This window comes from Bubalus bubalis, chromosome 20 (genome assembly GCF_019923935.1).
Source record: "Bubalus bubalis isolate 160015118507 breed Murrah chromosome 20, NDDB_SH_1, whole genome shotgun sequence".
Lineage (NCBI taxonomy): Eukaryota > Metazoa > Chordata > Mammalia > Artiodactyla > Bovidae > Bubalus > Bubalus bubalis.
The window spans coordinates 13,551,187-13,563,588 of record NC_059176.1 but is presented as its reverse complement, the minus strand read 5'-3'; the positions used below and the strand labels follow the sequence as shown (position 1 = coordinate 13,563,588).

General features: G+C 42.5%; 1 protein-coding gene across 3 annotated transcripts in view; it reads right to left on the bottom strand.

Annotated features, from left to right (window-relative positions):
* The window catches only part of TRIP11 (thyroid hormone receptor interactor 11), a 69,867-nt gene extending 62,752 nt beyond the window's left edge, over nt 1-7,115 (bottom strand). The window contains exons 1-2 of one of the 3 annotated variants that reach the window (XM_006071231.4): nt 5,978-7,115; nt 1,735-1,793 (exon numbers count right to left, since the gene is read on the bottom strand). In XM_006071231.4, coding sequence (XP_006071293.3) covers nt 1,735-1,793; nt 5,978-6,116 — 198 coding nt within the window. In that variant the 5' untranslated portion in view covers nt 6,117-7,115. Of the gene's footprint in view, nt 1-1,734; nt 1,797-5,977 lie in introns of all 3 variants that reach the window. The other 2 variants (XM_006071230.4, XM_025271454.3) reach the window with 2 other exon arrangements.
* Nucleotides 7,116-12,402: the final 5,287 nt, after the last annotated feature.

Below are 12,402 nucleotides of genomic sequence, written 5' to 3'. Positions count from 1 at the left end.
CCTTCCAAAGAAATCCCAGGGCTGATCTCCTTCAGAATGGACTGGTTGGATCTCCTTGCAGTCCAAGGGACTCTCAAGAGTCTTCTCCAACACCACAGTTCAAAAGCATCAATTCTTCGGCGCTCAGCCTTCTTCACAGTCCAACTCTCACATCCATACATGACCACAGGAAAAACCATAGCCTTGACAAGACGAACCTCTGTTGGCAAAGGAATGTCTCTGCTTTTGAATATGCTATCTAGGTTGGTCATAACTTTTCTTCCAATGAGTAAGCGTCTTTTAATTTCATGGCTGCAGTCACCATCTGTAGTATCTTCTATTGAGGCAGAATGGGGCTTCCCAAGTGGCACAGTGGTAAAGAATTCGCCTGCCAATGCAGGAGACGCAAGAGATGTAGGTTCAATCCCTGGGTCAGGAAGATCCCTTAGAGCAGGAAATGCCAATCTGCTCCAGTATTCTTGCCTGAAAAACTCCATGAACAGATGAGTCTAGCGAACTACAGCCCATGGGTTCACAGAGTTGGACATGACTGAGCGCGCGCGCGCACACACACACACACACACACACACACATTGAGGCAGAAAACTTCAGTAGTCCCTCTTGAGAGATCCTTCCACTTTCAAATTTACAATCTTACATTAGTAATCTAACGTGTGTGCACTCCATTGCTCAGTCGTGTCCAACTCTTTGTGACCTACTGGACTGTAGCAGACCAGGCTCCTCTGTCCATGGGGTTTTTCAGGCAAGAATACTAGCGTGGTTGCCATTTCCTCCTCCCGGGGATACTGGAGGATCCAATATCCTCCCTGGGATACCCAGGGATCGAATCCGCATTTCCTGTGTCTCCTGCACTGCAGGTGGATTCTTTACCTGCTGGGCCATTGGGGAAACCCTTGTTAATATAGACCAGAGTTCAATGATGCTTGTTGTCAGAAAGTATTTTCCTATATCTAAATTCCATTTTCTTTTTTATGGGCTTAGCAAGGGGAAACATGCTTACACAGTCCTCTAAGAATGTCGTTTGCTGAAATACTATTATGCGCTCCCTCACCATTCTTATCCAAAGGCTAAACATTGTCTTGGCCAAAAAGTTCATTCAGGGCTTTCCATAACATCTAAAAAACTTTCTGGCCAACCCAATGGTTAGATGTCTTTAGTACTTTATAATAGATGCCATTTTAAAACCTTTCATTTTTTTCATGGCTTACCTTTGAACTCTTCAAGTTTTCGTCATCCCTATTAAGTACAATGACCAGAGCTAGTTACCACAAGGCACTGACTAATAATGAAAAAAAAAACGGTAAAATTAATTTGCTATTCTTACATTCTACATTCTCTGCATACAAATATCACACCTTTTTAATGTTAGGGAATTAAAAACTCTATATTAAACAGAAATGCATTCTTCACATTACACTTAAATGTACAACTGCAGTTTTAGCACACTATTAAAACATTGTGAATCCTTGAAATGTTGAAATTGTTGCCACTATTGTTTCTATATTGGGCAGATTTCCTTCTTCCACTATTCAGAAGAAGAGGTGGGAATATTTAACAGAAAAGTGCAGTAACATGTAATTATATCTTCATCAAAGGAAGATAGAGCTTCAAAAAAGACAAGAAAACTAAGATCAAGGGGAAGAGAAAAAGTGCATTAAAAAGAGAGGACTGAAATAAAGTGTAAATAACTCATGGTTTCAAAAAAGAAAAATCTAAATCTTTAAGTTTCCTTACCTCTGATCTTAAGATTGTATGAATGGCTTCAACTTCCTTTCTCCTAGCATTAGGTAAATCTGCTACAAAAGAAACGGCATATACTGAATATATGGTCAACATCACGTGAAGTAAACAGGCGTCTTTAGGAAAATATATTTCACTGAGCTTTAAACAGAATGGTATGCTGATCTGAGGACAAATTCAGAAGACAAACATCACCAGATTGTTATCACTATTCTCTACTGTTACAGACACTTATTGTCATGTAAGTCATTTTGCCTATTTTCTATATTCAAGAGCATCTACCTTTACCCCTTGGAAGTGTTCATTAAAATTTTGTAATGGAAAATTAATCTCTGTTTGCTTAGTATAATTTTTGATGAAAGGTATGCAAATAGGATGCAAAAAAAAATTTTTTTTTGGCCGCACAGTGGGTTCCTAGTTCCCCAACCAAGGATTTAATTAGGGCCCTCAGCAATGAAAGCACCAAGTCCTAAGCACTGGACTGCCAGGGAATTCTCAATGACATATTTCTAACTTCTTATGCAACTGGGGTTTAAGGTCTTACTAACTTTTTCTGCTTCCAATACTACCAAAAAAATTAGTGACTTCTTAAACAAAGAATAAAAATGCAGTAAAAGAACCCTTATTTTGAGTAACATGGACACAAGTTATTGAAAATGAGAATGAACTCAGTCTTGTTTTGTACATTTTCATTTAAAAGGAAAGCCAGAGGACCAAAATGGCAGTTGATGCTGCCAGATAATCAACCTCCACACAGTCAGATTTCTTTTCTAAGTATTAATATTTTTCATTACTTTCAGCTCTTTAATACTATAAAAATAACTTCTCTGAATTACAGTTTAAATCAAAGGAAAATACAAGTGTCATCCAATAAATAATAATGACAAACCTGCTCTTCTTGTTTTGAAAAATCACTAGGTGGGGATGCTTGTATGGTTGTTTATACAAATTGCTTGAAACTCTGACAAGACTGTCTAATTGCTACTCAGAAGAGAACAAATTATAATCTAATCTGTTTAGGAAGGTCACTGTTAGAAGCCGCAACTGTTTCAAAGAGAGATTAAAGAAAAACAAGGTCATGAAGACCTCCCTCCATATCCCTCTTCCCAGAATATGGCCTTTTTAAGATAAAGGGGAGATGTTATGCAGACCAAAAAAGTTTTCCTCAATGAGGGAAAACAAAAATAACAACCATCGTTTATTAGTGCTTACTATTTGTTCGGCACGGTGTTAGGTTAGGCATGTTGCCCTCATTATTTCATTTAATCCTCCCAACTTCATGATAGGTAGAATTATCTCTTTTTAACAGATAAGAAAACTTTGCTTTTTAAAGGTTAAGTATTTAATAATTTGCTGAAGACCCCACAATCTGTAACCCATGGATGTGGAATTTCAATCCATGTCTGATTTAAAAGCCCAAGCTCTAAATCAGTGTAGTGCTTGGTAGAATAGCAACTTTCTGATATTGTAACTACAGACAATTTTCAAGTTGTATCAATAGTGCTATTCTGAACTGTTATCTTGTTCATTGCTGGCGCAGGGTAGACACTCAATATTAACACTTGTTGAATGAATAAATGAACTGCATTCTGACCCTATTTTTAAATGATTTATAAACTCAATAAACTGGATGTTAAGCAAGTCCTATTTTAATACAAAGACAAAACAATAAAAACAGATTTTTAATTACTTAGCAAAATTTTTACTAAGCATGTACTATGCACCAAGGAAGGTACCACACATGCTAATAATATAAGGACCAATAAAATAGAGCTGTCAGAGACAGAGATCCACAAAGTCCTGTTAGACACAGGCGACTCAACCTGCCACGGAGTGAGAACGGTTTCACCAGGTACCTGACATGTCAGCAGGGTCGTGCAGGAAAAATTGTTTTCTAGGCAAAGGAGGGTAGCACGCTATGCTAAGTCGCTTCAGTTGTGTCCAACTATGTGCGACCCCATGGACAGCAGCCCACCAGGCTCCTCTGTCCAGAGGATTCTCCAGACAAGAATACTGGAGTGGGATGCTACTTCCTTCTCCAAGATAAAGACTGCTGCTGCTGCTGCTAAGTCACTTCAGTTGTGTCCGACTCTGTTCGACCCCATAGACAGCAGCCCACCAGGCTCCCCCGTCCCTGGGATTCTCCAAGCCAGAACACTGGAGTGGGTTGCCATTTCCTTCTCCAATGCATGAAAGTGAAAAGTGAAAGGGAAGTCGCTCAGTCGTGTCCGACTCGTAGCGACCCCGTGGACTGCAGCCTACCAGGCTCCTCTGTCCATGGGATTTACCAGGCAAGAGTACTGGAGTCGGGTGCCATTGCCTTCTCCAAGGAGGGTAGAGGAGGAGGTAAAAAGGAAAGGCTTTCCATGCATAGGCTTGGAGCTGTGTAGGTACCTCACAAAGTTCCCTTACAGAAATCCTGGGTGCAAGCATGCTTGTGTATATGAATGTACATCTATGTGGCTATTGAGAGAGAAGGGGGAGGGAACAAGGGATAAGACTGAAAGAGATAGGTTGAACCCAGATAGGATAGGTTTTTGGTCCCCCCCCAGTTAAGATGTTTGAGTTTTATCCCGTAAGTACAGAGTCAAGATTTTTAAAGCACATTTGTTTTTAGAAAAGTAACTGGTAACACAACAGAAAATGGAATAAAGGAGGAAGAAACAAGTGACAGGATATGAAAGAGAAATAGTGTGTGGGATAGATAACAGGGATGGGAACTAAAGGAGGAATAATAAAGGAAAGGACAAATATAAGAAGCACTTCAGGCACCAGATGAACAAGATTTGGTGACCAATTGAAAGTAGGAGAAAAAAGAGGCAAAACAATGAGACAAAGATTTCTAGTTTAGGAGAACGGGTAGCTGGTGAAACCATTAAAAGTAAGAATACGGGAGCACATTTGGTAGGAAAAACAAAATGAATTCCACCTTAAGCCTGTAGGACATCCAAGTTGGAGGGGGAAGTCCGCGGGTTCTGGCTTAGGGTCAAAGAAATAGTCAACTGTTTTCCCCTATCTAGGAAACAAGGAGAGACTAGGCATTCCCCAGGTTAGCTAGCCCTTTTCTGCTTCTGACAGCCCTCAATGTCATATGATCGTTTTCTGAACACAGGAAGAATCCCTTTAACTCCCACCTCAACCCATCCCACCTGATGTACCCCCCACCCCAGGGGTACCCCAAGCAGTTAAATGGTACCAGCTACCATTTAACAGCAGCTACCCAATCTTCTTCCCTTCTAAACAGACCCCACAGAAATCCTAAATATAGATACTATCTTTCTAAATCAAACTATCTTTCTCTATTTCAACCAAATAAACATGCATACTCCATTAAATCAGTATTACAAAATTAAACCAGAATGCTAATTTATTTACAACAAACAAAACTAGCAAAGGAACTGCTCTCATCCAAAAGACCACCCTCTCTGGAGGCAGATCTAGACTGAAATTAAAGAATTCTTTTGATCTAAATACTACTTGATGAAAGAAGTATCAAGAAATCAAAACAGCAATTAACTTAATCATTGATTACCATGTAACTCCTGGCCACTATTCATTAGTAAAACAAAATGAGGACTTCAAAAATGAGTGAAGGTTGCTAAAGGGACCGAAGAACAGGGTTACCTTCCTTGCTCTCCTGAGCAATATGGGAGGCACTGGGCAATTAGGCATGAATATACACTCTCAGCTGAGACGCTGTAATGTGCCATCAGAATTAGCAAAAATACACAATAATAGCAAAACCATACTCATGTTTCACTAACATATATTCAAGTAAGAAAGGGTAAGAGCCACTAAATATTTTATTGTTACGAAAATCGAAGAAACCCCCTCCAGCCAAAAAAAGTGACTACGTGTCATAATACAAATAATTATTTAAACTATGTCGGTATAAAGGAAGAGGATCAAAATCAGTTCCGCCTCCAAGTTAAGGCCAAAGTAAGCGGTGGGTGTGGATGAACCAAAGAAAAATAAACTCTACGCGATGTAAGGGCAGTTTCACTCTGCTCTGAGCTATCCCGGGTACTCAAAGGAGAACCACCAGAACTCTTTCCCCCACCCTAGTGGTCTCTCATTAGAGAAAATCACTTAAGAGGCAAAAGGAGAAATGTAAAGAAAAAAGGGCGGAGTGACGCTTCTCTAGACCTGTCTGCGACTCATGACAGATGGACCTGGGGACCAAACGGACGCTCCCAGGGTCCCAATAAACCCCTCCCTCCATCGCCCCAGCTGTTACCTTCCACTTCCTCCGTGCCCTCCATCAGCATATCCTTCGTAAAGTTTGAAATCTGGCCAGTGAGGGAAGCCAGGCTGCCCCCGACCTGACCCAGGGACTGGCCCAAGCCGGAGCCGAGGCCCCCAAGCCAGGACGACATCGCTGCGGGTTAGAGAAGGTCCGCTCTGCTCCGAGAAAAGCAGCCAGCGTCGTCGGACTACTCTGCCAAATGTCCTCGAACCGCTGCCTCCGCAGGACTGTCCAAATCACAACACTCAGGAATCGATAACACGACTGGGGAATGGATCCCAGTCCACGCCGGTTTCGGGGGCTCCCACCAACCGCCGGGCTCTGATTAGAAACGCAAAGGCCTGGCCTGAGACTTTACCAGGGGCCTGCCTCCAGTGACACAGTCACCCCCGTGGGCCTCCGCTCATTCTCACGACTTCCCACCATCCGGATTAGGCCACTTCTTCTGGTTCAGTGACTTTCCCTAGTTCCGTGGGCAACTCCTGCCAACTCGACGCCGGCCGCCATGACACCCACTAGGAACGCGTCTATGGATCATAGAGAGGCGCCGTGATAGCGTAGAAAGGCCCTTCAGAGCCGCCGGACGTGTCCTGGGCGCCGGGGAACATGGGATCGTGGAGGACTGCGTGCGGCCGCCGTGGCCGCAGCCTCCTGCCCCAGGGCAAGGTCAACTTCCACGTAGCCCGCCGGCTTTGGCAGCAGGTGGAATACCAATCGGAACCCGCGGCGACGCGGCGCTCTTGCCAAGTGCAGCTGGGTTTCAGGCAGAGGCGACCCTCAGGGGATGCCCCCCGAAGCCGGCGTAGCCTGGGAACCCCATGGACTCTTATTCTTGGGGAAACCTGAGTGTATTAATTCTGATTACCCTCGCGAAAGCAGCTGTGCGAGGAGACTGGGCGGGGATCCTCCACCGGATCAGAAGTGGATTTTACATAACTTATCACACGTGTACTGTGACAATTATTCTACACCCTGTCAAGGGCCGCTGTGTACTGGGGACTACGGTAGGAACCAAAGCTACACAGAAAGGATGGGTTGCAAATTCAAATGTCCAGGCAGCAAACATACTTGTGTTGATTACTTTCATAGAGGAAATTTTCTCTGCAGCCTTTCCAGCTCACAGCTGAAACCAATGCCTTCTTTAATAAAAAGAGCTTTTTTTTTTTTTTAATGAAACCGACCTAACCTGTAAAGTTAAATATACAGACTACTTGTTTCAAAATAACTCTGAAGAGGACAGCGGGGCAACTTTATGCAGAAGAAATGCTCTTCTAATGTGAACTCCCTCGTAGGGTATTATGACACTAGCCCTGCAAGGGCCCTCCCCTCCCAGGATACTCAGTTACACAGTTGGTGCACACACCTTCCCCAGAGGAAAAATGTCACGTGACTTACAGGCATTTGCTGCAGTGCTATGTGGACCTACGCTACCTGGCCAGAGAGACGGTCACATTTTTTACTTTGAAAAGAATAAGATAGGTCTGCAGTTCTTTTAAGCATAGAACCTAGTATACTGGCACCTTTCTCCTTGATTTTATTCACAGCAGGGGTCATTACAGATTTCATTATTTGTGAATGGAACATTAGGAATGCCTCAGGTGTTTGAAATATGATGGCACCAAGGAATAGTGTTATTCAGTCACTGAGTCACGTCTGACTTTTTGCAGCCCCATGGACTGCAGCATGCCAGGCTTCCCTGTCCCTCACCACCTCCCAGAGTTTGCCAAGTTCATGTCCAAGGAATAGTAGCCCTCCCTGAAATCTGAATGCTTTTAGAATAAAATTTGTATCTTGTACTGGCAGTGTTTATTAAATGTTTTCTATATATATTTTTTAAAAGGCATCTTTGCCCAGGGGTTAGATGTGCAGACACTGGGGTCTGACTGCCTAGATCTTTATTAGCTGTGTGACCTTGGGTAGGTTACTTAACTTCTATGTATACCAGTCTCCCATTTGTAAGTTGGGGAATGATAAATAATCCTACAGGGTGGGGTTTTTTGGAGGATTAAATAAAATTGTATTTTTAAGTGCTTGGAACAGTGCCTGTACATGGTGAGTTCTATTTTAAGTGTAAAGTTTTAAAATTATGACATAAAGGTGACCTGCAAGTTATTCATGGGCAGACGATGAGTTGGTTAATAGCATCACTGACTCCATGGACATGAATTTCAGCAAACTCCAGATGATAGTGGAAGACAGAGGAGCCTGGCTTGCTACACTCCATGGGGTCGCAAAGAGTTGGACACGACTGAGTGACTGAACAATAACAATAGATTATTCTGGGCACTGGGGATATAGCAGGAGAAAAAACATACACAAAGTCCCTGATCTCATGGAACTTGCATTCTACTGGGAAGGAACTGATGAGAAAATGTGTTAAGTATTACATGATGATGACTGCTGTGGGGGAACTAACACTATTAAACAGGGTAAGAATGGTATGGAAGGGATGTAGGGGAGAGAGCACGCTTGTAAATGTTGTCGAAAGTGGTCAGAACTCCCTGGTAAGGTGATATTCGAACAGAGACTTGAAGGAAATAAGAGAGTGAGACGGGTATCTGGGAAAGAGCAGTACAGGCAAAAGAAACAGCTGATGCAAAGGTCCTGAGACAGGAGAATTCTTACCAGGTTAGAGGATTAGCAAAAAGGCAAGGATGGCTGGAGCAGAGTGGGCTGGAGAAAGGCAATAACCAGTGAGGACCAAGAAGTTCAAATAGGGGAGGGCAGGTCATATAGGACCTGATAATTGGGTATAGTTTTTACTCAGAGTAGAATGAAGAATTGTTTAGAGAAAAGGAGTCACATGAACTTAGAACCTCAATGGGTTCCTGTATAACAGGGAAAAGTTTGGTGTAAATCAAGCTCTTATTTCCTAGAGGTGTAAATTCTCTGGAGTGTCATTTATAAATTCATGTCATGCCATAAAGATATTGCAGTTAATGCAGAAAACAAAACACATGCCTTTGTATTATGTATTAAGGTATTAACATAAAAGCTATGTCTAAAATCCTCTTTATCGAGGATTGTTTTCATTGTGATGGACTATGGTCCAAGAAACTTAAAGTATGATTCTGATATATATAGCATGATGGACTTCCCTGGTGGCTCAGATGCTAAAGAATCTGCCTGCAATGCAGGAGACCCAGCTTCCATCCCTGGGTCAGGAAGATCCTCTGGAGAAGAGAATGGTTACCCATTCCAGTATTCTCGCCTGGAGAATTCCATAGACAGAGGAGCCTGGCAGGCTACAGTCCACAGGGTCACAAAGAGTCAGACAGGACTGAGGGACTAATGCACACACACATATAGCATGATGTGATGTTTGGGATGTGCTTAAAAAAAATGGGGACAGGGTGGATGAATCAAGAATTGTCAGGACTTGGTCATTATTGATGCTGGGTGATGGGTACATGTTCTTGTTGCTGTTCAGTCGCCCAGTCGTGTCCAACTCTTTGCAAGCCCATGGACTGTAGCACACCAGGCCTCCCTGTCCCTCACCATTTCCCAAGTTTCCCCAACTTCATGCCCATTGCATCAGTGATGCCATCCAGCCATCTTATCCTCTGATGGGTACATAGGGGAGTCATTTGTTTTTGCATATGTTTGATATTTTTTTACTGTACAAAAGTCGTACAAATTTGATGAAGCTTGGGCTAATGGCCCTCTCCTTTTCCTACCAAAATCCCCTATAGCGAATAAGGCTGTTCATCATCACTTAATGAGTAACAAAACAAGCCCAGCTACAGCAGACACACCAGACACAGCCCAGGAACCTGAATAAGCTCCCTGTGGTGAAGCTAGGCTGCCCAGTTGAAATTCTGAAGCTAGGATTTTTGTAAGCTCAACAGATAGAAGATTCTTTTTAAAAAAACTAACCAAAAAATGCTATCAACTGCAAACTTGTTTCCATTTCTCAAGAGGCAGCATCATCAACACTTCTCTAGGGAAAGCAGTCACTTTGTTCTGAAGAAACCATCCAAATGGGTTTATTTATACAAAAAGAAAAGAACCCATTTTTTTATGTTTATGTAAAGAAAAAAATGACTTTTTAGAGTAGAATTTAAAAATATTAGTCTGATCATTCCCTCTCGATTTCTAAATATGATCCTTATATTGCCATTTTCTCATTATTTTCTCATAATTTTTGACATTATCTACCTACTCTCAATTACAGAAAATAAAAGATTAGAACTCTTATATTACTACCTATCTCTATTTCCCTTCCTTCTAAGCTCCCAGTAGAATGACATCATAATTATTGGTAAAATTAAAATTTTAATTTACCAATTAAAAATTCAAATTGAAGTTTATCTTATATGCCTACATAAGTGTTGTTCATTGACTGAGCCACATGGTGTACTAAGATTACATTTCCTTTATTTTTCAACCTGTTCTTCCTGAAGTTAACAAACTCCATCTTTTAGATTTGCATAATTTTCTGTTACCCCATGTGTGCTAAGTCGCTTCAGTTATGTCTGACTCTTTGTGACCCCATGGACTGTAGTCCACTAGGCTCTTCTGTCCATGGGATTCTCCAGGCAAGAATACTGGAGTTGGGTAGACATGCCCTCCTTCAGGGGATCTTCCCCACCCAGGGATGAAACCCATATCTCTTATGTCTCCTGCATTGGCAGGCAGGTTCTTTACCACTAGCACCACCTGGGAAGCCCTTTTCTGTTTATTACAGAATCACTAATCCTTCTAAAAGTTAGCAACAGAATTGTAAAACATGCTCCTAATTCTGTTTTCAAGAAGGCATCAAGAATTCTATTATTTGCTTAGACTCTTCTACCCAGAGTCCTCTGTTCCCTGCTCCACTCTCCTCTGACCTGTTCTCTGGGCCTTGTTTTTCCTTCTGGAAGCTGTAGGCTCTTATTGTCTATGATGCTCTGAAGTTAATAAGGATGTGCCCTGGGTGGGTTTGTTTGTTGTTTCACTCATTGTGCTGGGCACTTAGCAAACCCTTTTTAAAACTATATCTTTCAGTTCTGCAAATTATTTAAATTTTTTTTTTATTGATGAATGTCCCCTCTCTAGGGAAACAGCTGTTTTTCAAGTATTTTTAACCAATCCTGATTTCAGTCCACATCTCACCCCTACCTTCCAAGACAGTTGTTGCTCCCTGTCCTGTGTGCTGTTGGACAACCTTCTGTTTAATACTTACTATGCAGCTCCCCCAGTTCTGCTCATTCCTGTATCAACGTTCCATCTTCAAAAAAAAAAAAAAAAAGTTCACATCTCCTATCACCTCCAATGGTGAAAGAAAGTCAAAGTGTTAGTCAGTCGTGTCTGACTCTTTGCAACCCCATGGACTGGGTACCCCCAGGCTCCTCTGTCCATGGGGTTCTTCAGGCAAGAATACTGGAGTGGGTAGCCATTCCTTTCTCCAGGGGATCTTCCTGACCCCAGGGATCAAACCCACATCTCCTGCATTGCAGGCAGATTCTTTACTGTCTGAGCAGCCAGGGAAGCCCCCACCTCAGATAGCAGTGACTGTTAATTGTTCCCCAAAGTCTGTTCTCCCCTTTCACACAGTGCTTGAATCCTCACTTTTTACCTGGACCTGTGGCACGACAGAAGATGCCAGTGTTCCTCCTGATCTCATCATCCCTTTACTGGTTTTGTGCACGACCTGTTCTTGGGGTACTTTTACTCCCAAAAGTCAGCACCTGTTTCTCTTTGGCAGAGGGCTGCCTTTGGACTGCGAGAGCCCACGTTGCTTGTGCCCAAGAGTGCTAAAACACAACTCCCATGCCCACCGTGGAGCATCTCTAAGATGGAACTACACTGCCTTTGGACCTGTCTGCAGGATTGAGGCTCTGTTTCCTCTTACAAGCTTGCTTGACCTCCTTTTCCTATCTCACTTTCCCACTCCCCTACACCTGTTCCATTCCTTCCTGAAAGCTTTTTTTTTTTTTTTCCTGAGAGCACGTTTTGAAAAATAGCATTCCCTTATCTCAAGGTCTGTCTCAAGGGTGCCCAGGCTAAGACTCATGACTACCCAGAATGAAAACCACCTTGTAGCTAGGAGTAGTCTTGTGAGTCACTTCTGGCCCATGTCGAAGACGTGGAAGTGACGTGTGCAACTTCAAGGAGGTAACCTTAAAGACAGGCATGTGGCCTTTTCCCACCCTTCTTTTGCTTCTTGGTTGCTGAGATGCAGAAGTAATCGTGGGCACCACAGCAGCTGTCTTGGATCCATGAGTTGACATTAGCAAAGGAAGCCATGTATGTAATGTGAGAATACAGAAAACAGATTCCTGACACAGTGTGACCCTATCACCCCTGGATTGGCAGTCTCTACATTTCCTGAAGACTTGTAGCATGTAAAGTCATTGTTATATTAGGTTTTTCTATGATGGTCAAATCTAATTCAATGAATTCACCTCTTCTGCTGGTCTCTCTGTACCTGAGGT